General features: G+C 56.4%; 7 protein-coding genes across 7 annotated transcripts; 4 read left to right on the top strand and 3 right to left on the bottom strand.

The window, feature by feature from the left end:
* Positions 1-116: 116 nt before the first annotated feature.
* Positions 117-482, top strand: HRG_02152 (uncharacterized protein; the record flags this gene model as incomplete). The annotated part of the gene is made up of 2 exons (XM_044860623.1): positions 117-215; positions 270-482. 2 exons carry the CDS (start codon positions 117-119, stop codon positions 480-482), a joined length of 312 nt encoding a protein of 103 aa, XP_044724256.1.
* A 429-nt stretch (positions 483-911) lies between these two features.
* HRG_02151 (fungal zn(2)-Cys(6) binuclear cluster domain-containing protein) lies at positions 912-2,474 on the bottom strand (the record flags this gene model as incomplete). The annotated part of the gene is made up of 3 exons (XM_044860622.1): positions 912-1,631; positions 1,698-1,835; positions 1,908-2,474. 3 exons carry the CDS (start codon positions 2,472-2,474, stop codon positions 912-914), a joined length of 1,425 nt encoding a protein of 474 aa, XP_044724255.1.
* A 7,654-nt stretch (positions 2,475-10,128) lies between these two features.
* HRG_02150 (putative dihydroflavonal-4-reductase protein) lies at positions 10,129-12,556 on the top strand (the record flags this gene model as incomplete). The annotated part of the gene is made up of 4 exons (XM_044860621.1): positions 10,129-10,986; positions 11,065-12,001; positions 12,069-12,448; positions 12,509-12,556. 4 exons carry the CDS (start codon positions 10,129-10,131, stop codon positions 12,554-12,556), a joined length of 2,223 nt encoding a protein of 740 aa, XP_044724254.1.
* An 895-nt stretch (positions 12,557-13,451) lies between these two features.
* On the top strand, positions 13,452-15,131 carry HRG_02149 (dihydrouridine synthase (Dus) domain-containing protein; the record flags this gene model as incomplete). The annotated part of the gene is made up of 3 exons (XM_044860620.1): positions 13,452-13,553; positions 13,623-14,824; positions 14,903-15,131. 3 exons carry the CDS (start codon positions 13,452-13,454, stop codon positions 15,129-15,131), a joined length of 1,533 nt encoding a protein of 510 aa, XP_044724253.1.
* Positions 15,132-16,287: 1,156 nt separating this feature from the next.
* HRG_02148 (uncharacterized protein) lies at positions 16,288-16,768 on the bottom strand (the record flags this gene model as incomplete). The annotated part of the gene is made up of 2 exons (XM_044860619.1): positions 16,288-16,526; positions 16,600-16,768. The coding sequence occupies 2 exons, from the start codon at positions 16,766-16,768 to the stop codon at positions 16,288-16,290; spliced, it is 408 nt and encodes a 135-aa protein (XP_044724252.1).
* A 1,419-nt stretch (positions 16,769-18,187) lies between these two features.
* HRG_02147 (uncharacterized protein) lies at positions 18,188-19,430 on the bottom strand (the record flags this gene model as incomplete). The annotated part of the gene is made up of 3 exons (XM_044860618.1): positions 18,188-18,706; positions 18,758-19,179; positions 19,241-19,430. The coding sequence occupies 3 exons, from the start codon at positions 19,428-19,430 to the stop codon at positions 18,188-18,190; spliced, it is 1,131 nt and encodes a 376-aa protein (XP_044724251.1).
* A 1,374-nt stretch (positions 19,431-20,804) lies between these two features.
* On the top strand, positions 20,805-21,773 carry HRG_02146 (uncharacterized protein; the record flags this gene model as incomplete). The annotated part of the gene is made up of 1 exon (XM_044860617.1): positions 20,805-21,773. The coding sequence occupies one exon, from the start codon at positions 20,805-20,807 to the stop codon at positions 21,771-21,773; it is 969 nt and encodes a 322-aa protein (XP_044724250.1).
* Positions 21,774-23,279: the final 1,506 nt, after the last annotated feature.

Genomic DNA, 23,279 nt, shown 5'->3' with positions numbered 1-23,279 from the left:
TTGGGTACGACAATAAAAGCCACCCCGTCCATTGCCCTCGAGCGCGATATCCATCCCTTCAAACCAACAGCATCTTGCCTCGTACCCTCAAGTCCACGTCCCCTCGTCAGTCAACCATGAACGGCTCAGCGCGACCTTCTCCAAGCGCCGCTGCCGGATACAGCCACACCACCGAGACCAAGCCCATCGACATTCCAACCCTCTCCAAAGCTTCGGTACGTTGCCGGCCCCGGGTATCAAGCACCCATGGCTCTAACGCATCGAAACAGCGCACCTTGTCCTCGTCGAGCGACGCCTGCAGCACCCGGCCCCGCTCTCCCTCCTCCTCACTGTCCTCGTCTCTCCGCAAGTCGCCCAGCTCCTGGCTCAAGGCCTCGCCCACCGTCAACGTCCACACGACGTGCGGGCGGCACACCGATCAATATTTCTTTGGCGGGCCCTCGCTGACGGAGCTTGCTCGCTCCGTCATGAAGAAGTCCTAGGTGGACAAGGGGGGGGCCGTCGTTGCGGCCATGGCAGGTTTTTGATTGCTATCATCTCTTATTACATATAATCGCTTCTCGATCCTGGCTGGCACGGGACGACCCTTGATGACTCACGATGAATGGAATGGGAACAGGTTAGAGCTTTTGCTAGAAGATCTGGAGCAGAATTCCCGAGGTCGCAGCCTCGTGATGTTTCGTGCCAATTGATAGTCAGCTACTTCGTACATACAAACATGCACCGAGTTTGTCTTCTCATCAGGACACTCTTCGAGCACATTTCCGCTCATTCCGATTCACTCCGGCTGTTCTCCTTGGCGGGCTATCCGTGCGAAATTACCCACGGACGCCAAGGAAAACCTGGCAAAGGGATGGATCACGCGCCAAGGGCCACGTGCATACGCAGCTGTTGCCTTGCCCTCGGCTGGTTCAGCACGGTTGTCCAGCTTCAGTATCTTTGCTGGGGCGATGATACGTGGCGCCGTCTATTGCTGCATATATGCCCTTGAACCTGTCCAATAGGGCGACGATCCAGCGTTTGTGCTCCGAGCTCGCAAACTCGTACGCTACGCGGACCGAGAATCCCACGCGATGCGGGCCCATGGTGCCTGAGCCCACGGACTCGACGGAGCGGAGAATGTTGCCTACGAGCTCCTCTCGCGGCTCCTCGTAGCCTCCAGGCCACTGGCACTGGGCCAGGGCCTCCTGGAAGATCAAGATGCTGGCCCAGTAGCCCATGTGCATCGATCCCATCCAAGCTATCCGGTGTTGGAAGACGGTGGCAAAGGGCGAGGTCTGGTCCCGACTAGGAACCTCATCGGGCATGCCGGCCAGGGCCTTGAAGTCTTGGTACCACAAATCGAACAATCTGCGGCAGTTGATGGCGCGCTGGGCCAGGGCAGCTATCTTTTTCGGCTCCGGCTGCTGGACGGTGCCCATGGTTCTGGATTGGCGGAGGCTGTACGTCGGCATCACAATGGCCGGCAGCTCGGCAAGCCGTTCAAAGAAGCCGTCGGCAATTTCTATCGTGCGGTTGGGCAAGTGCGGCGGGTGAATGAGGTGTCTGCCGCCATCGCGGATAAGGGGCTTCCACCCTGGCCGTGATAGAAAACATGGCTCGCTGGTTTGATTGAACATGTCGCACATGATCTTTGGCCAGTCAACATCGTGTCTAATAAGACGGGGGTCTTCTCGGAATGGTGGTGGACGGCCTACCAGAATGCCTCGGAACGCAAGTAGCATGGACGCATCCCACCCCTCAGCATGAGCTGCCGGGCCGCGCTGCTTGATCAAGGTTCCCAGGCCTCTGGCATGACGCAGCCACGCATCAGAAGACGCTGTGCCGGCGAAGAGCTTTTTAACGTTGTCAGCAGCGCAAGATGAAAGGAGAAATCCGCGTTGTCGTTGACCTGGGAGCAACCTCACCTCAAACACGCAGAGCAGCATTGCTGCACAAAGCGTCTCCGACGACTTCCACTCGGTAGCGTGCCCCAGGCTGGTCCGGAGAGCGGCCAGGGACCATCCGTAGATCGTCCGGCTGTGGACAACCATGGCTTCATCGGCCCTCTCTTTGCCCACGAGGTGCGTGGCGACGGCGCACATGGCGCCGTCCAAGACGGCCCGCGCGCCGAGTCTGCCCAGCTCGATCCAGCACAAGAAATCAGTCGCGTCAGAGAGGGAGATGCTGGCGCGGACGGTGTAGACCATGGTGCTGATGTACTGGCCCCGGTTCGGCCTCGGCGCGGCCACGAGCGCCGTCAGGTTGTGCCCGTCTTGTCCGTAGCCCCCACGGGCACCGGTGCATTCGCCATCGCCTTGCTTGCCCTTTGGTCGAATCTGGTGCTTGCCGGGTACAAACTTGAGGCCACGCTCGAATCCAGGGCATCGCACGCCGTACTTGAGGCAGTTCCCGCAGCCGGGCCGGCCCTGATCACACTTGACTCGTCGCTTCCGGCAAAGCTGACACCCACCGCTTCTCGGGACACCGACCATGGTGGCCTTGGCGAGGACGCCAACGGCTCGATACGCCGGCCGTGGGCTGAGGAGCTAGGAACGGGGGCCAATAGCTGGGTCAGCAGAGGGCGCCTCAAGGTCCCAGTGAGCCCCAGCGGTGACTTGCCGGGGAGCATCGGAACGAAGCCTCATGTTGACTGATGGGCGGGCGGCCATGAGACAGGTTAGGGTATAGGGTAGGCCGCTGCATGGATGCAGTTGATCGGCGGCTTGCGGGGTCCGGCTAGTCTTATGTAAGGTGGATCCCATTTGAACCACTATAGGGGACTTTTCAACAGTGAAGTACATAAGGCAAGTTACAGTATGTACGTGCCGAGTGCCACCTCGAAGCAAGAAACACTGATGCCAAGTATAGGTAGACAATGTGAAACGACTTGGCACCGGGTAAAACATGGCTGTAGGCATCTTTTAATGAGTTAATTATGAAGGAGACAGTCTGTGACTCGATCGAGCAACTGTAGCGTAGTTTAGGTACGCGGAGAGCAACTCCGCAGCCACCGCCGGCGTGGCGCCAAGACCAAATTTCGGGCCAAAAACTGGCCCGCCAAAGTGGAGGCGATGCAGAACGGGGAATTCGACATGCTGTAATTGCAGGCAGGCTCTCCAGTATCCGCATCGGCCAAATGTGCCGTGTCATATGTCTCGCCCCCTCGACCTGCGATCGTGGCACGATGTGGAGACTGCTGGCTGGCTACGGAACTTTTTCATTCTATGTACTATATCTCGCCGGCTGCGTCATTCGTCGAGCATGTGCTCTTGGTACATCCGGACACCGACAGGCTCGCATCGGCCTACGAGGATGGCTGCATGCTGGATACACCGACATGCTGTAGCACAGTGCAGACACTGGACAAAACAAAACAGATACGGGGATAAAACAAGTCAATTGGGGGTGGGCGAGATGTCGCAGCACGCCGAAACAGCGGCCCCAGACTGACCGACAGCCATGGCAATGTGCCCGGCGAAGCTTGATGCCTTGCCCACAAGTCCTGTCCGTAAGTCCTGTCCGTCCTTGGAAATGCCCGCCGCCGGCACAGTTGCAGCGAGTCGGGGACGTGGATGCCCACGAAGCCCCAGAGACACGGTACCGCGAGGTTTCACCAAGGTCGCTAGCCGCGGCGGCATCAACAGCGGGTATCCTTGGAAAGGGAATCAAGTCTTGGGCGCCGAAGCCATTGGCCGCCCACCATGCAGCGCTGCACCTTGTTGCTTGTTGGCGGTGGCTCCTTGTGCCAGCTGAGGAGAATCGAATCCACGGGGCGCCTTGGGAAAGATGGCCGACATGTGACGGGCGCTGCTGCTCCTAACCTGTTATCGACTTGCTTGCGTGATCGGCCCTGGCCCTCCTTTTCGTCAAGTAAAAGACGATGTTTGGCCCGGGCGTGTGGAAACTAGAAGCGCGCTTCTAGGCCAGCCGAGAACAATGACAGCTAGAAGCGATTTCCGACCTTGCCGGGCGCTGTCGTCTCTGATCATCCGAACAGGTCGGTCCCACCCCCGGTCATGGAGGCGGAAACAGAGCATGTACGGCCTAGCGCTGGGCTTTCCGGCCGGCCGCGAGCAAGAAAGCTAACAAGACGTCAGGGTCTAAGCCAAGGCCAGCCGTCATGGGGATTCAAGAGTTAAGCTTTGTGATATCTTGTTCCGCTCCCGAGCCGCGCTGCACGCGCCAGCAGTTAGGGGCGTGCAGTAGGTGGTTGCTGTATAGGTAGTCTCTCTGTAGCTCGAGCCGCATCCGATTGAGCGGCCTTGGCGACGGGCGCTGAACTCTTCACCGAGCCCGGCCAAAGAGGCTCCTGTTTCCGGGACCAGCGAACACGGCTTCCGTCACACGGCACGCGACGCAATGATAGACATGGCGCGCCGGACCGGCTCGGGAGCAGGCAACGAGGGAAAGAGAAGCGACAAGAGAGAAGGCGAGCGAGAGAGTTGGGGTTCTACTTCTTTCCCCACGTCGACTTGGTCTCATATCACATTTGCCCCCCGCCTTTGCCCCCTCCCCAACGCACTTACATACATACAGTACACATGGCCGGAATCGCGGTGTAATATCAGTATGTATGTGCTGTATGTACGTAGCGTAGGTAGTTCCATGCAAGGCATCCATCCTTCACGACGGCACATGCACTGTACTGTGCTGTCTGGGTGGGGTGTTGCCAGACGACGGTGGAAGTACGGAGTACCTCGCCGAGCAATTCGGGCGGGTACCCACCCAGCATTCTGTGCCGCACATGCTGCCCGTTCTCCGTGTCCTGGGTACATGCTTGCCGAGGGCATCCCATGTAGCGTGCAGCGCATAGTCCAAACGGTCGACTGACACCTGCTAATCAATACGAGGCTGCAATGTTGGCCGGTAGCATGGGCGTTGAAACAGCAACATGGAAGGGAGACACATTCCTCGTCGCTTGCACTAATAATAAACCGAGCGACAAACAACTGCGGACTCGTGGCCACAAAGACGGCACAGACCAGAAAAGGAGTTGACAGGAGAGAAAAACATGGAGAGACAGCCAGGGGGCAGGATTGGCTCATGCCGATCCCCGGGCATGGCAATCCCTCATGCACAACCCTTGCCCAGCGAGGCGTCGAGACTCAAAATGGCGCCAGGCCGAAGTGTAATGAGTGGCAGATGGGGGAAAGGGGGAGGGGGTTAGTCGTGCTTCTTATCAATCCCCCAAAAATGAGTCATCATCTGGCCCGGCCGGACTGCGAGAGAAGATGGAATTACGAAATAAACGCCCGACTCCTTTTTCGATGTGACCCAAACTTTAGCTCGTCATGCTCGTGTACTGTAGGAGTCATGCCTGCTCGGATCAAAAGGAGGGCAAAGCCAAGGCCATTCGGCAGCAGGGGACGACGAGTTGGCCCGGCTATTATAGCGTCGCCACCACCCGCCGCTACCACCACCGGCGGGCGACACATCCACTACCGGACACGGCCTCTGGGCCTGTTCATGCAAGGCTGCATGTACCGATATCTCCCCTTCAGACACGGTGGCACAAAGCCGTGCAGCTGGCCATCTGGAAAAGAAAGAAAAGGGTCTGTTAAACCATCCCGGGCTGCTTTGCCATCCCCGTCGGCGAGGCCCAACAACCGACAACGCTCGGCGCCAAAAGCAACACTGTGCAGAGGATTAATGCAGGGAAAGATGAGGGCCGCGTCACGGGTACTTGGCCGACGCGTACGGAGTAGGTACGGAGTAGTAGGTACGGAGTAGAGAGGCATGCACGATGGGCGGGGAGGGGGGCGTCTAAAAACACGAGCGCGCCACGAAAAAAGAAAAGGGCAGAAGCAGCCAGCAATAACAACATCGGCAACAAGAGCAGCGGTGACGACAACGCCTCACCGGGCAGCGGGACTTGTTCTTTGCGAATACTGAATGGCAACATGTCCCCTGTTTGTCAAACCGGGCTTCGCAAGCGGGTTTAAGCAGCCGGTGAGAAAAAGCTTCTTCGTACCTGATACGTGCGGGCTCCCGCATCTCGCCGTACTCAGTGGCCCGGAAAGTCGAGGCACCCCGTTACCGATAAGCCTGGGTCTACCTCGTGCTATAAGTCGTGGATAAGTACGGATACCTCGTGCCAGGTCCCTGGTTTAGCGCAGAAACGGGTCAATGCCACGGCGAGATGACGGTCCAATCATTCGCCTCGAGCATGGGGCACATCCCCCCCCTTTTTGTGGTGTTGTGCGTCTGGCGTCGTCAACACGGCTTGCACGCTCCAGGCGGATCAGGGCAAAGCATCAATTTTTTTTTTGAATGTGTACTGTAAGAGGGAAGGTCGTTGTTGGCCGTGGCAAGAGGCACAAAAGGCACCTGGCTGGGATACTGGGCAGCAAAGCGGACAAGGCTCTGCATCCTGACAGGGCGGCTCCCTTGCGATAGCCAGTAGCGCCTTGGCCGGTTCCTCAACCCGCCGTTAATAATTATCCATCCGAGAAATGGAGCAGCGTCATCTCAACAAGAACGAGCCCGCGCTGACCGTACCCGTGCCACGCCCCACTTTATTTGGAATTCGCAAGCTCCCACCTCCTAAAGTTGGTGCTCACCACCAGTATCCCCACACCACCGGAATACCCAGAATTTCGACTCCCCGACTTCAGCATCCCTATATCTTAACCAATTCACGATCTCGTCGATAGCCGAAATGGAAGCACGTGTACAAAACGCTCTTCGATATATTGAAAATTTTCCGGTGCTAAAGTCGCAACCGTAGCGCGAGAATTCGGTGTAACACGTGATCGATTGCGATACCGTCTTCAAGGCCGACCTCCTAAAACTGGCCAGCGAGCTAGAAATACGAGGCTTTCCGAACCAGAAGAGAAGGCCCTATGTCGCTATATCGATCGTTTGGATAATATAAACCTTGCGGTACGCGTCGAGTTCGTTACTGACGCGGCAAACTGTATCTTGCGCGAGCGGTCTAGCCAGCGCGACGCTCCTACCGTGGGGCCAAACTGGACTTCTCGCTTCTTAAAGCGTCACGGCTACTTCAAAAAGCGCCAAAAAAGGCTTCAAGCAGAGCGCCAAGTCTCCGAGAATCTTACACGAGTTAACCAGTATTTCCAGCATCTTCGGCAGGTTATCCAAGACAATGGTATACCTCCTGAGGATATCTGGAATATGGACGAGACTGGTTTTCGCATCGGGGTTGGAAAAGACCAGCTGATTGTGACAAAACGGAGGAGAGCTCATTATTTTGGCATTCCTGAGAATAGGGAATCCGCTACTGCGATCGAAGCTATCTCGGCGAATGGGGAGGTTGTTCCGGCTTTTTTTGATACTCGCTGGCCAGATGCACATGGCTTCATGGTATCAAATACCTGAGCTAGATCCTGACACAGTTATTCGACCCACGCCTACTGGTTACTCAAACGACGTGATTAGTCTGGAGTGGCTCCAGCATTTTGACAAGCACTCGGAAAAAAAGCTCAAGAAGCTCGAAGCGACTTCTAATTCTTGATGGTCATGGCTCTCACCATACCAGGCAGTTCATTGAATACTGCGACAACCACAATATTATTCCCTTCGGCATGCCGCCTAATCTCACGCATGCACTTCAGCCTTTGGACGTTGTCGTTTTCCAGCCCCTAAAGCACTATCACGCCAAGGCTTTAGATGTCATGGTTCGAGATGGCCTCGTCAACATAACCAAGCTTGAGTTTCTCTCCTGCATTCAACAAGTACGATTGCATGCTTTCAAGGAGAGTACTATACGCTCCGCATTTCGCAAGACAGGAATCTTCCCATTCAATCCACAAGTAGTACTTCAATGTTTGGAAGCTCGTCAAGCCACGACACCCACACCTCCTCCCAATTCAGGACCACACTCCTCACCTTTCGAGACACCATTGACTCTACGACAAATAAACAAGGTAGCGGACAAATTAGATCTCGTCCTTGAAGACGATAAAAGCCTGGATCCCGACTTTTCTCACGATCTCAGTCGATTTATTCGAGGATCGCTATCTCTGGCGACTGAGCTCGTGCAGACTAAAAGGGACTTGGGACGAACCAAAATGGCGGAGCGGATCCAAAAACAACGTAAGGCTATGAAGAATATACAGTTACAATCAGGAGGAGTATTGTCAGTGGCCCAAGGACGGGAAATGGTGCAACAAAGGGAGATGATCAGATTGCTAAAGCAAGGAAGGTAGTAGAAGACGCGGAGAAAAGGCGCATAACGCACGCAAGCGATGGTTTGAGGAAGCAGCAAAAAAGGCACGCCAATGGAGGGGTTCAGGAAGGTTAGAACGAGTGGAAGTACGCGATTCTGAGCGTGGTACGCGGTGGTTGAAGCGATTCTAGGTCGGGGAGTCGAAATTCTGGGTATTCCGGTGGTGTGGGGATACTGGTGGTGAGCACCAACTTTAGGAGGTGGGAGCTTGCGAATTCCAAATAAAGTGGGGCGTGGCACGGGTACTCGAGTAGCGCCTGTTCAGTCATTCTGTGTAAGAAAAAAGAACCGTCGGCCTAAAATAGGCTACGGTCGACAATGGCAGTCGTCGGCATGTAGCGTGGTCATCAAATCGCCGGCTGCATGCCTGCGTCTCGTCTTCTCGTGACGTGCAGTCAACAAAACCGACTTGCACGTCTGGTTTCCAGCCATTCAGCAATCCATCAATCCCCCTGCAAAGCTCCTGCAAAGGCTTCTTCCAATGGGCCCCGCAGCCGTCCTGCGGGATATTGATCTTGTAGCAGGCCGTCTGCCACAGCACGGCTACCGCAACTCTAGGGGTCCTGGCTTGTGCCTAAGCCCGCACCCGGCCATCCTGTCACCGGTACTTCCCTCCTTTTAGTAGCCTTCGACTTGCACTTAGCGGCCCTCCGCAGCCTGGCCGCCCCCTCCCCACTGAAACCCAAAGGCATGGAGAGGCCAGTCACCCGCCCGCTCTCGCCTCCCACCGCTTTCCACTGGCTTCTCCATTCCACCTTCGCCCACCAGACAGACAGACGCTCGACCATCATCACCACCCTCCTGTCTTCTTTCCTTTCCCATCTTCGACCTCATTGTACCGTCTCCTTTTCCTTTCTTTCTTCGTCGCCCCCTCCCCGTCGACTCCGGACGAGCGAACGACGCGTAACAGAGCGGCCGACGCAAGCTCGCCTGCCACCTCTCGCAGCGCCCCCTTTCCTCCTCTCCGCTTGGCCTCCACCAGGGACCAACGCCGCCCCTTTCCCCCCTTCAATCATTTCTTCGTCTTCTTTTCCATAACTCGAGCGCTGCGTTGCACACATTCGACTTGTCCGTCTGCATTGCCTCTTGACCCTTCCCTTTCCACTCCTCCCCCCTCTTGTGACGTTCTGCGCTGCCATCGGAACGCTTGTCCTACTCGACGCTGAGCTCGTAATACCTCGCACAAGCCGCCCGACCTATCCCCCACGGCCGTTCTATCCAAGACGGCCCCATCGTCTGCGCGGCTCCCATGTTTTGTCCGAGCTGGCTGCAGATTTGACCGTGTCCTCTTGTCTGCGGCACCTGGTCTCTCAGCCGCCCTCCTCCCTCATCCGAGTTTTGCATCCGACTCGGGCAACGAGTTTGCCGTGAGCGTCTCTGTTTTCGACACGACCACTCTCTTCTCCCCGGCCGCCGGCGTCCTTCGATTTAATCGTCCACCTCTCGCTTTTCTTGCAACCTCAGCGAACCGGTAAAAAAAAGATCCAGCAATCGCTATTCTCCTTTCACCTCCAAAAAAAACCCCTACTTGCAAGGGGAAAAGAAAAAAGGAAAAAAAAAAGGTACACCCACCTCGCCGATGAACGCGTCTCTTTCAAACCACCTTGCTTTGCCAGATGGCCGCGTCATGAAGGCTTTGTTGTTGTTGTTACCAGCTGCCACTTGAAATGTTCTCTCCTTGCAGTTCTTCCCTTTCGGGTCATCGCTGACAATGTTCTCCAGGTTTACTCCTGTTCTGCTTCAGGCCACGCTCTGGTTCCTATCCGCTTTGCCTCCCTCGAATTATTCGGCCGTCAACACGAGTGTATAAACACAAGGGACGCAACCCGCGTTTTTCGGAACACACTGCTGCGTACCTGTGAATTGGAGGAACTATGGCTGCGCTGGTTCAGACGTATCCGCAGCAGACTGGTACGGTAACAATGCTCCAAACGCGGCCATCCTCCACCTCGGGCATGATGTCGGCGAGTCAGCCGCACGCCAACCACCAATTCATGGGAAGCGCCCCCCAGCCCCCGAGATCCCCGTACCAAGCCGCCGGGTCGTCTGGATATCGAGGCAACACTGCCCCGGTGCAGCCCTATGCCTTCACCAGTACCCCAAACCTCAATCAGACCATGTCCTGGCAGCAGTATGGTGCCTACAGGACGGCCTCGTCCCCCGCCACCGCAGGGGCTCAGCCCTACGACCTCAACGCCAACTACCGGGCACCGCTCCCGAGTGGTCCTCCCGCTACAAACGTGGGATACTCGCACTCGTTTGGAGTTGGTAACGGCGGGTCGCGTGACGACTCGGCGCTCTCGACGAACCGGAACATTACCCCGACGTCTCGGTCACAGTCGTTTTTGGCTGTCAACTCACAACCTTCCTTCAGCTCGGGCGCTCCCAGCAGAAACGCCCCTGATCGTTACCGGCGGTCGAGCGGTGGAAACCTTCATTCTCGCTCGCAGAGCTCGACCCTACCATCGAGCATCTCAATGGTGAACAGCCAGCAGTTGTACGCCGCACAGGGCAATCCGAGGTACTCTGCGCCAAACTTTCCGGGTAGCCGAGGCCTGGCCGCCGTCTCATCTTTCGACGACATGCATCTTCACAACCGATCACTTCAAGAAGATGGTAGGAGAATGCGTCGTCGCAGCATGCACACGATCGACTTGCCCAATACCTCCAAGGCTAGCTTGAGCCCCGCCGATGCAATACGCCCTGAAAAGGACTCGAAGTCACCGCGCTTGTCTCCCCACGCGACGACCCATTCTCGCAGTGGCAGCTCGGAGAGCACTTCTTCGACTCGAAGCAGCAATTCGCGTCAGTCTTCAGTAGGTTACGCCCCGGACGCTGCACATGGCGCCAAGTCGAAGGAGCGATGCACGCAATGGGTACTAACTGTTGTGCAGATTACCAACCGCAATATTCCCGTCTCCACCGGGAACCCCTCATCACCTGCCTCTGACGATACATCCTCCAAGGCGGACCAGGCCAAGCTGCTAAACATTCCTCCACGCGGCTCGTCTTCCGAGGCGACCAAGCGCACGCTCAGTCCCTCTCCCCTGTCGAAACCGGCGACGATGGCCAATGACGCTTCAGACGAGTCGTCTCCGACGTCTGCTGGATCTGCGGGCGCCAAACTCAACTCCCCAGCGGCAAAGCAGCTGGCTGCGATCAACCAGAAGGGAAGTAGGGCTAAGAGCAAGACGTCTCGTCTGCGGAGGGCTTTCTCGTTTGGCAGCGCGGCAGACTTCCGTAAGGCTGCGGGCGGTGAAGAAGATGGCGTCGAAAAGATGGAACCATCAAAGCTCCACAAAGAGCCTACGCCCGATGAAGCCTACGATGCCGAGCAGGCTCGCATCGCCGAGGCGCAGGAGGCGGCGGGCATAGGCAGCAGCATCTACGGCGGACGCTTTTTCGGCTCGACTGACAACCTGTCCATTTCCTCCACGGCATCGTCGGCGTCGGTCATGATTCGCAAGATGGGGCGCGGGATGAAGAAAAGCACCCGCTCGCTCGTCGGTCTGTTTCGGCCCAAATCGATGCCTGGGTTTCCCACCCCAGATGGACTGCCACAGGATGCCAGCCAGCCAGCCGTGTCCATGATAACTGTCGAGGCCGAGACTCAACGGGTCAACGTGACTGCTGACCCTGCTCTGACGAACGGCGGCACCGGGTTCCCCCACCTTGAGCGGAATTCTCTGGACGCTGCGCAGGTGTCAGACATGGCGTCAGAGCGCCTCGACAGTTCGGGTACGGACCAATCGGCCCCACGCAAAAGCATCGTCGGCGGCGACAAGGAACGTGCAGAAGTGCTGGCTGCTGTCCGAAAGGGAATACTGAAGCGTAAGTCGTCGATGTCATGCAGTAAAGTTGGTACCCTCGTCCACAGCCATGGCTGACTGTAAAACAGGTTCTTCGAGCCCGTCTATTCGCGCAGCCGATGCATCTCCGGACCTGGTGCTGCCCAACATGCCAGCCATCTCGGATTCGCCGAGCTCGAGTGCGCCCAGCACACCAAACGACGAGTTGCAGGGCCACAAGAGGACTGACTCGATTGCTATTGGCAACGAGGACTACTTCATGTCTGCGCTGCGGCTGCGGCAAGACACCAAGAGCCCGCCCGGAACGCCTCAGGGAACGAAACGAAGCGCCACCTTCTCGCCCCGCATTATCTTCTACGACACTTGGCCGAGTCAAGAGTATGACCGACGGGGTGACGTTGCGACGTGCAATCGTCTCACGCCGATGCTGGCCCAGCAAATCAAGGAAGAGCTCAACACGTTCAAGATGGTGAGTACCTTGGGTTGCGAGGCTTGGTGGTCGGAATGGATGCTGACTAGGTGCGCACAGGAGATGGAAGTCCACGAAAACTCCAAGATTTACACGCACTTCTTCTGATGACGGTCACGCCGAATAGAGGGAACCCATTCAGCTGATTGCTTCGTCGACGATGGGCGGCAGAAGCCCGAGACAATGTACTTGGACCACATTTTTCATTGAGGGCGTTTGGGGACAGCATTGTATGGTGTCGGATGGCGTTTGTCAGTTTGTGTCACATGTCGGGCGGGAATTTAGCCCCAGAGTCATCACATCTCCTTAATATTGCGGCCAGGCCAGGAGGCGGGGTGGGGGACCTGTTGGAGCAAACGGCGGGCTAGAGAGAGCGGCTCGGCCGAGGAGCATTGAGACGAGGCACTGCTCTGGATTGGCGCGTGCCTGCGCAAGCAGGAGTCGAGTCGTGGAGAAAGAGGGGGAGGGCCACGGGCAGCGGAAAGGAAACCAGCACAAGCGAAGAGACTTGACGGCAAAGCGGCACAGCGGACTAACGGTCCATGTGTGATTGTACTTTGGCGACGAGAAAATGTCTCTATAGCGCGACTAGCCCACAAGCGAGATATATTCTAGGAGTGTCTGGATGCTGAATTTTCAAGTGCCGTATGCCGGTGTGTCGAAAGACGAGAAAGGCCGTCGGAATTGTAGAGGGATGAAAACGGCCTCGGCGACCTCGACAGGAGCGTGGACCCCGCGCAGACCCAGACCGGACTTAACGTAGGCAGAGAGACCCAAAAATACAAGGCTACGATTTTCCTAAGCCTCAAACTCTGTTCCTTGTCAATGTCCCGATTGTTGAATCCAAACCTACCGCAGCCTTCCGTGACGCAGACGAGAAGCGCGACACTGGGAGCCGGTTTCGTCCATGCGACGGGCGGGCGTCGGGTCTCGGGCTTGCGCGCTGCTTCGATCCTCTACCGGCAGGAAACCCGCTGTGCGCCGGGCCATTATCGCCGCGACGATGCACACGGCCACGGCAGAGAAGCTCCATGGGAGAGCCTTCTATGAGAGCATCGGGAGCCCCAAGTATATTGTAGCTCCCATGGTGGACCAGTCCGAGTTTGTATGTTGCCGGCTGATGTCTGCCCTTTGTGTCGTCACTCGCTGACGCCTCTACTCTTTCTCCATCTAGGCATGGCGCATGCTCACCCGGTCCTTTATGCCCGAGAGCGAGCAGTCGAAGCTGCTCGCCTACACACCCATGCTGCACGCGCGTCTGTTTGCGCACGAGGAAAAATACCGCAAGGCGCACTTCCAGGCCGTCCGCCCAGGCTCCGACGAGCCCTGGCTCGACGGCAACCCGTCCATCGACCGGCCTCTATTCGTCCAGTTCTGCGCAAACGACGCCTCGGTCCTCCTCTCGGCCGCCAAAGAGGTGGCTCCGCACTGCGACGCCGTTGACCTCAACCTGGGCTGTCCGCAGGGCATTGCGCGCAGGGGCAACTACGGCGCCTTTCTGCAGGAGGACCAGGAGCTCGTCTTTCGCCTCATCAATACGCTGCACAAGGAACTGCCCGTGCCTGTCACTGCCAAGATTCGTATCCTCGAGACCAAGGAAAGGACGCTCGAGTATGCGCAGAACGTGCTCAGAGCGGGGGCCTCGATCTTGACAGTGCACGGGCGGAGGAGAGAGCAAAAGGGCCACATGACTGGGCTCGCAGACTGGGCCATGCTGAGGTTTCTGAGGGACGAGCTGCCCCCTGACACCGTCATCTTTGCCAACGGCAATGTCTTGCAAGAGGGAGACGTCGATGCGTGTTTGGAGGCGACAGGGGCTGACGGCGTCATGAGTGCCGAGGGAAATCTGAGCGACCCGGCCATCTTTGCCAAAGCTCCGCCCGTCGGCCAAGAGGGCCGTGAGTACTGGAGAGGCAAGTACGGCAAGGGTGGCTGGAGGGTCGACGCCATGACGAGGCGCTACCTCGACATCCTGCACAAGTACGTGCTCGGCGCCGACCCACCGAGTCGCCGACCGCTCTTCCAGTCCGGCGACGACACGGCGTGGATGGAGGAAGGTGAGCGAGCCGACGCCGACGCTGACGCCGAAGAGCCACCCAAGAAGCGCCGCAGAAAAGACGGCGGGCCCAAGAATCAAGACCACACGGCGTCATCGTCGTCGCCGTCGCCCAACCTGTCGGCCGTGCAGGCACACCTCTTCCACCTCCTCCGCCACCTGGTGACACGCCACACCGACGTGCGCGACATGCTGGCGCGCAGCTCCAAGGGCGGCGGGGGAGTCGCCGCCTTCGAGCGCATCCTGGCGGCCGTGGAGCGCAAGGTGGCCGAGGGCTTGCTCGAGTACGAGCGCACGGGCGGCAAGAGCTTCGATGACGAGTTGGCCGCGCTGGGTGGCACCGCGGCCGGGGATGGCGACGAGGCGGAGAGCTCGCTCTGGGCGTTGCGGAGGTGTAGGCGGCCGTGGTGGGTTGCGCAGCCTATCATTCGGCCGCTGCCGAGCGAGGCGCTGGCCAAGGGCGCCATTACCTTGAGCAAGAAGGAGAAGAAGGCGGCGGCCAAGACGGTGGCCGCAGGTAAGGGGGTAAATGGTGTCGACAAAGGGGTGGACGATGGGCGGGAGAAGGCTCTGGCGGAGGGAAAGAGGGAGGAGATTGCGGCGCGGGATGACCTCGTGGCGGGGTGAGGCTGGGTGATGAGTCGTACTGGGTCACGTATAGATGGACGGTGCTCGAAGAGCTCGCTGTAAATGAATATGGGCTGCAGCTGTCGAACGAGGTTCGAGGACTGGGGAGAGGGGGTGATAGATGACGATAGATGCCGTGGACGCGATGGGGGCGTTTGACGATTCTATGAACTGATAACACGGGCAAGATCAAGTGTTATAACCCACTGTCTGCATACGGCTGAAACTGCCTACATCACTGGCTTCGACGGGCAAAGATGCCTTGACCTTTCCATCTGATCATGGCGACCGCGGGAATGGCAGAGTCGACGCCAGAGAGCTGGCTCGCGCGACCTTGGTCATCTACAACTCCCTCTTGGTGCCCTCGGAACCTTTGGCCTTCTCTCCATGCCCGCCATATCCTCTCTTGCCATCCTCTCTTGCCGCCCATCCACATTACGCAAGAAAGACGCCGCGGTGCCGACGCCCTGAACGACGCCGTTGACAATGGCCATGCAGTTGCCGCCCATGGCCGTGCTCTGGGCAACAGCGGCGAGTGATCCTGCAAAGCAACCCGGTTAAGCCTTCTGGGCCCCTTTTCTCAGAAAGAGCCTCTCCCCTTTATAAGAAAGCAGGTTGGACATAGGAGACGAACCTGGTTGAGTCCCCGTTGCTGTGAAGCCACAGGCGCTCAGCAGCGGTGCTGCAAGGAAGGCTGGCAAGACGGCGGACGTGATGCCAGCGCTGGCGACGGCGGCGATGACGGGGTGTGGATGCATGGCGGAAGAACCTTGGGGCTTCGAGAGGAGAGTCTCCCGACTTGCTAGAGGTGTGTCGTGTTGATTTTGTCGTGGTGAGCGGTGTGCTAGGCGAACAACGATGGGGATGAAAAGGAGGGAAGAAGAGAGAAACACGGTTGTCTATGGCAGACCGTGGCTCTTTATATCTTAGAAGGTGGTGCAGTGAATATCGTGCCGAGTGAGTCTAGACCTTTAAACATAACCTCGTTTGCAACAACAATCCAGGATCGACGGATGATCTGCCCTTCCCTGGTTGCCTCTTAACCCAACGACGCCGAAATATCAAAGCCGGCGGAGAGAAGATGGCTCGGCCGGGCTTGAGCATCTACAATTCCAAGATGCCCTCGCCGCTGCCGATTTCTGCAAGGGAACTGTGATCAGTTCTCCCCTTGTCCGTTCTTGATACCCTCGATATCCTCTTCGTCGCCGTCGCCCTTGGTGTCCTTCGTCTCCTCTCCGTACTCGCCGTCCTTGAGATCCATCTCGCTAAGCGCCACCAGCGCTCGTACGGCGGACGACACGGCGTAATAGGCTCCAAGACCCTCAACGACGTCGTTCAGAATGGCCACGCTGTAGGCGGCCAAGGCCGCGTTGGGGGCAATGGCGGTGGCCGGCCCTGCAAGTAAACGAAAGAGCTTGGTTAGTTCCCACACATTCCTCCCTTCTCGACATCCCCGAGAAAGGAATACCGGCCGCAAAGGGGCACGGACTTGCCTGGATCCCTGCCGCACTGCGGGCATTGGAGCTCAGCAGCTGTCCCATCATGAAGGCTGACAAGACGGCGGACGCGTTGCCAGCGCCTGCGGCGGCGGCGCCGATGATGATGATGATGAAGTATGGGTACATGGTGGGAAGCATCTTTCGTCCTTGCGGGTGCTCTGTTGTCCGGACTTGAACTTGCCAGGGCTGTGGTTCGTCTTGGCCTGGTGAGTTGAGGAGTGGTGCTAGGTAAACGAGAGCGTTGGCGGTGATGATGATAATGAAGCAAGAGGAGAAGGAGAGAGTGGCTTGGCGATGGCCAACTGGTGTTCTAATACCCGGAAAGAGGCGTGGTGAATATCGAAGAGATGGGTATAGCAGTGAATTTTGCAACTCTTGATATATGTCAGAACTTGGGTTCCGCGGCTTGCTTGCTTACAACACCCGTGCCTCCCGCCAATAGGGGGTTTTCCGCAGCAAATCCGAGTGCGTAAAAAGCGCGTCTCTTGCTTCATGCCATCTCTTGGAATGGCTGCTACGCGTAGACGATAAAGACTTCGTCAAGAGATAAGATGGATTTGGTTTACCTTGCTATGGGCTTCTCCACAGCAAATACACAGCAAGTATGCCAAATTCGTGCTCAAACTTCTTCATGACTTTATCTGCTTACGTTATATATATATATATATATATATACATATATATAGAGCTCGAGGCTTAAAGATATATTATTTCGTCGAACTAAGCGGGCCCTTACCCGCCTTGCCCGCCTGGCCGAGCCTGCTGGCGGCGGCCTAGCCGTGCTACGAGGCGTATATCTCTATACGAGTTCGTGTCTATATAAATCTTATTGCGCCTCTTCTTATCGATGAAAGCCCTGACCATCGATCTTGAAGTTGATAACTTGAAAGATTGTGGAGTTGCTATGTATCCTAATGGAGAAGACGAGGATCGCGGTACCTTTTCAGTCACGTAGAACAAGCGGCGGCTGATGTACTGTTCAGCGTGAAGCTTCTCAGTGGTCAAAACCCCTAAACGATGCCACTTTGGAGACCTAAGACCTTTAAAGGGATAACTATATAATATTCGCATAGGCTTCATGATAACCCACGTGTGAGGCTCACACCGTCTCAGGCCCGTCAAGCCTGTCTCAGTTTTTAGTGTATTTCTAACAGCCGCCAGCGAGTTGCACGTTCTTCCTGGCAAGCTAGGCAACTGGGTGCCGGTTGCCGGCAGCGCAAACCGGCTCCCCAGCATCTACATCACCACTAGAGCCATAAGCCAGCCGCCTATCGAGGGCATTTTGGACTGGATTTACCGTATACATTTTCTCCAAGATATCTAAACGCGCCGTTCACGCTCACGGTACTATAATGAGCTTTCATTTCATAATTCAGTCTCTTTCTTTCTTTCTTTTTAAAGTCACATTAGCTTAAATCGCGCTTGGAGATGCCTGTATTTTGTCACCCAGTTGATAGGGAGGCTCGGATGTTCACTTCATACTGCTTTGTCCGGTAGCCCAGCGAATTTGCGAGCGTACCTGGGAACCAAATTCTCTCTGCTTGGACCGTTCGAGTTCTAACCGCCGGCCTCCTTCTTCGATCCTCGCAAGCAGTTCCCCCATCGAACTTCATCCTCCTTTCCGAGAGAGCCGGGGAAAAACTCGTGACGCAAAGCGAGTCCCACATTCTCATACTCACTCTCGACCTCCAACAAGGTCTCCATGACACTTGGCTTGCCAAAGACCTTTTTGAAGTCTAGGATCAGACCGAAGGTCTCGGGCCGTCGCGGCGCGCCAGCAACGTAGATGTTTTGCAGGATGCCGATGCCGCCGACGGCGACGAGGAACCAGGTGTTTTGCTTCAGCCCCGCCGCCGTGAGGAGCAGCATGATCCATAGAGCGGCCAGACACAGGAGGGCAAGGCGAGTAGACGTGTTGGTGGCGACCATGATGTTGCCTTGGCCGGTTGCCAGATCCTCGAGGTTGAACCCGTGGCCGTTTCCCATAACAACAATGGCGTGCTGGGAGCCGTTTCCTCTCGTCAGAACGTAGCTGTGTCTGGCCTGCCTTCGACAAGCCCACTTCTCCCTCTTCCACTGCGGAAGGAGCCCAGTGAGTAGAGAGAGGACAATGCCGGCTGCAGTGACTAGGAGTATCCCCCAGTCGCCAAACAGACCGCAGGGTATGGCAGCAATGCCTAGTTGTAGGGCAATGACCAGCAGGCCGATGCGGTAGACGAAATCGCGGCACACTGTGCCGGCCTCGATGTCCCTGCTGGGCTCGTATACGGACACGATCAGGCCTGCGATGGGTGGCCGATTCGCCGCCGGGTCCTTCTGCTTCAGCTGCTCCCATCTCTTGTCCAAGACCTGGTCCAGCTTCTCCTGCACGTCGGGGTGCCGCCAGAGGCCAAAGTCGCGGGTGATGCGGCCGAGCACCCAGCTTGAGTTTTCACGAGCATATGCATTCTTGACGTCGATGATCTTGCATCGGCAGTCGGGGTCCAGGGGCATAAGCTTGTTCTCGCCGACGGCGGAGACGAGGGCCGAGATGGAGTAAGCCACCCATCCTAGAGTAGGCGACGCTGAGTAAAAGCCAGGCAGCGTCGACATCGTCAATCAAGGCCTTACCGAATGAAAAGGCCACGGGCGCCAGTCCCGACCCAGTTAGCTGTGCCAAAGCCCGTCCGACGACGTCACCGCCGAGAAGGAGGAGGACGCTGAAGACATCGCCGGGCGTGGTCCACTGGGACCTGAACGCAGTGGCTGGTCCTGAAGGGTCGCGAAGGAAGGAGGCACGCGTCGAGAGGAATGGAGCCATGGGGCAGGAAGAGGGAATCGGATGGAGACGGTGAAGGGGATATTCAGGCTACGATGATGGACTTATGCACTGGTTGTGGCATAAGCCCTAAGGCACGTATGCGCTCACACGCGTTAGCCTGGGCGGGGTTGGGCTCGTTTCCAGTAGCAGGAGACTCCCAAGATCCCAAGAGCCATGCCTCGCGTTGCACTTGGGCTCGCTCTGATGCTGTTGGCCGCCCTATTCCCGTTGAATCACTCTACAATGAGCGGTGTTGGTCAAAGGAAGCCACAGTCCCAATTGTTCGGGAATCCAGCATGGCTCGGGTATCCCCACGATGGCTATCGAGTTGTGCCCTTCAATCAGTACCTGGGAATTCGACCGTCGAGCCCGCACGGGGGGGTTGAAGAACAGCGGGACATGACGGCTGCAGCCATGCAGAGCTGGCTCACGTTGGGATTGATGGAAGCTGTCATGGAGAGGAATGTCCCGGAAAGTGTAATCGTCCAGCACGACGAGTCCGGGAAGCGATTCATGACCAAGCACGGTCTTGCCGAAACGCTTCGCGACTGGCTTCATCAGATCAGGCGAGGCAGCGAAGACGAACTCAGACCTTGGCTGGGACGAATTGACCACAGTCTAAAACAGACTCATGCCATACTCATTGGGCTTTTGAAACAAAATTTCTCGACGTTCGATCCTTTAGATGACGACGCACCGTCCATGGTCTGCTTCATCGTCCTGATATGCGAGGCGTTGGTGAATGCGAGACAGGCTTTCCCCCCAGGTCTACCCCGAAGTGGCTTTTCCTGGTCCATAATATGGTCCCCGAACCAGCGGGCAATGCTGAAGAAAGAGATGGCCGCTGATGGATGGTGCCCTTCTGTCGTTGAATACCTCATCAGCACGACTTCTGTCTCTGCGTTGGAATATGCCAGTGCATCCAGACCAATAAGAGATGGCAACCGACACGATGCTTGTTCAAGTGACTCTTGCACCGTCTATAACGTCGATCCCGAAACCTACATTCCAAAGCACACTGCGCTGTGCGGATTGCAGACGGCTTCGTCAAGCAACGACTGTGAATACTCTGCACCTCTCTTGGACGAAGTAGAGCAGTACATCCTCAGCGGAGACATACCCGTCGTGTCATTACGCGACGTTCCAGGCCAACCGTCTGTTATCCACGTCCACAGCTCGTCGGACGTTCCGTACATCGCCATATCCCATGTCTGGGTGGATGGGCTGGGGAGCACGACAGAGAAAGGGCTTCCAATCTGTCAGCTGCGTCGAATCGCTTCTCTAGTTTCCAGTATCAGGCCCGAAGCCGCGTTTTGGATGGACGGAATATGTATTCCCGACACACCCACTGTCCGCAAACTGGCTATAGGCACGATGGCACGGGTATACCGTGACGCGGCTGCCGTCCTGGTGCTCGATGGCGGCCTTCAGCTTTGCCGCTCTACCGAGCCTCTCGCTACGAGATTAATGCGTGTCCTGACTTCGGGCTGGATGAGACGCCTCTGGACGCTCCAAGAATCGGTGCTATCCAAGGAACTCCATTTTGCCTTTGCTGACACTCGGGTGTTGATGAAAGATCTAATACCGTCGACTGCCGATATTTACATATATGCACACCTGGGCGACCTGGCCGCAGAGTTGTTTCGACTCATGAAACGATCATCGTATGGGTCATACTCAATAGGCGATGTCGCTCGATCACTACGATGGAGGACTACATCAAGACCATCAGACGAAACACTAGCGGTTGCCAGTCTGCTGGGCATGCAGCCCTCGGTCCTTGTGGAGCTGAGTCCGGAGCGCAGGATGATACGTCTGATACAAGCCATGGGCAGGGTTCCCCGGAACGTGCTCTTTTTAAAGGGGGGCAAGCAACAAGTTCCGGGATTCCGCTGGGCTCCAACGTCGTTCATGGCGGCCCATGGAGGGAGTAGCGGATTGCAGCTATCAACATCCGAATCCGACGCGGTTGTAACGCCTCAGGGTCTCGAGGCCACGTACTACGCTCTACTTTTCCCCAAGACAACCTTTGAAGGAGGAAGGCCTTGGCAACTGAAGGATACCAAGACTGGCAGACTATACGCAGCAGGAGACGTGCAGCCCGGAGCCGGAAGCTATACATGCGACATGGTGTTAACGATGAACAGCATACAGCCCGGAAGTGCTACTTCGTGCGTCGGCGTTCGAAAGAACGGGCAACACGTGAAGTCGAATGGGACCTTTACTGTTTACTGCGAATGCCAACGTCGTCTGGTGCTGAACAGCGTGGCCTCCTTGAGAGAGGATTCCACCGAGGTGGTTGTCTGTCATGTGTCTGGAGAGCTGTCAGTATGCGTGGGCTAAGCTGATAACTGTCACGACCCAACGAGGGTCTCAAAGACCCAACAAGGGTCCCAGAAGGCCACAGACCAATGTATAGCTATTAAAGGTTAGGCTCACGCCTACACGCACTAATGGGCGCGCCCCTCATCCCTATAAGCAGAGACGATGCTATCGCCGTATCCGGAGGCACCGAATGCGGTAGTTAACCTAAGGGATGCTAAGGAAGTTACTTAATAGATCCGGATAACCGTAAGCTACCGGATTAATAGGGAAACCTATTCCCCCCTATACTTCGTATATATATATAGTTATACCTATAGACTCCTTCTTTTAAGGAGGATAGCGTGATTTATACCTTCTTTTTTTAATATAAATATAAGGGAACACGTATCACGGTACGATCAGTCAGGTAGTAGAGATAGCTGGAGGTACTGCGCTGTGTGTATTGTGTTCTCCTCGTCGTAAGACTAAAGCTTGCGAGAAGAGGAATTTCTCCTCTTCGGTCGGAGTGGCGAGTGGTCTAATTATGACTTGCGAGCGGGGTAGGCACGATGAGTATTGCTATTTATACACACACATATCTCTATTCGTACAAACGCCCCATTTTAAGATACGTACCAACGCCAGCCCGCCCCGCCTATTTATACCGCGCCCGCATAGCAGGTAGCGGTACCGCCCAAATGCCCGCGCCCGAGCCCGCCCACACACACACACCACATATAAGGCAAGAAAGGCCACACAACGCATGCCTCTCAATTCGCTTAAATAACGCATTTCCGGGCCTTAAGCTCGAAGTTAAAATAATCGGCCCGTTAATTGATCCGGCCCCTCTAGCGCTTACGGCTATGTGGGCGGCGGCGGCGGCGGTCGCCCCCACTTAATGGCCTCCTACTTAACGAGCCCTCTAACGCCTGACGAAGCCGGCGGCCCTGACGAAGCCGAAGGCGCGCTCCTCTTGCCGCGTCCTCCTCTTAATCCCCTTCCCCTTGTATTTCCTCGGGCTAACGATCCTTGTTGTGACGCTGCGAGAGAACGCGGGCTATAGCTAAGTTCGTCTATCTCGTCTTGCCCTCGGTGCCTTCGAATGCTCGCGTTAAGCCGCCTCGAGCTGGCCTGACTTGAATTAGGTAGCTATAATGACCTCGTCGCCGCCGTAGCCACCTCGGCTAGCTACGATGCCTTCGCTGCGAGGGAGCTTAGTATAGATAGCTTATTATTACGGGGGCGGCCGCGTATAACTAACGACGTCGGGATCGCGGATTCGTAATAATAGCTCCTCGAGGTCCTAATAGTAATAATTAGTAAAGAAATTACTAGAAAGGGGGGGGGTCTTTACTAATAGCTTCTTAAGCTACTAGCGCGAGAGAATATTATGCTTTTTAAGTGTTAACCTAGCTTCGAGGCGTTAAAGGATCGCATATATATAAGGTAGCCTAGATTAGTATTTAAATCGCCCGCTATAAGGCTATAACGGCTATAGCTCTTACGTTAGCGAGGGCATCGCGGTAAGGGTAAGCCTATATTACG

This window comes from Hirsutella rhossiliensis (assembly GCF_020360975.1).
Source record: "Hirsutella rhossiliensis strain HR02 chromosome Unknown scaffold00002, whole genome shotgun sequence".
NCBI lineage: Eukaryota > Fungi > Ascomycota > Sordariomycetes > Hypocreales > Ophiocordycipitaceae > Hirsutella > Hirsutella rhossiliensis.
Note: the sequence above shows the minus strand (reverse complement) of the source record. Positions and strands in the feature narration are given on the sequence as shown.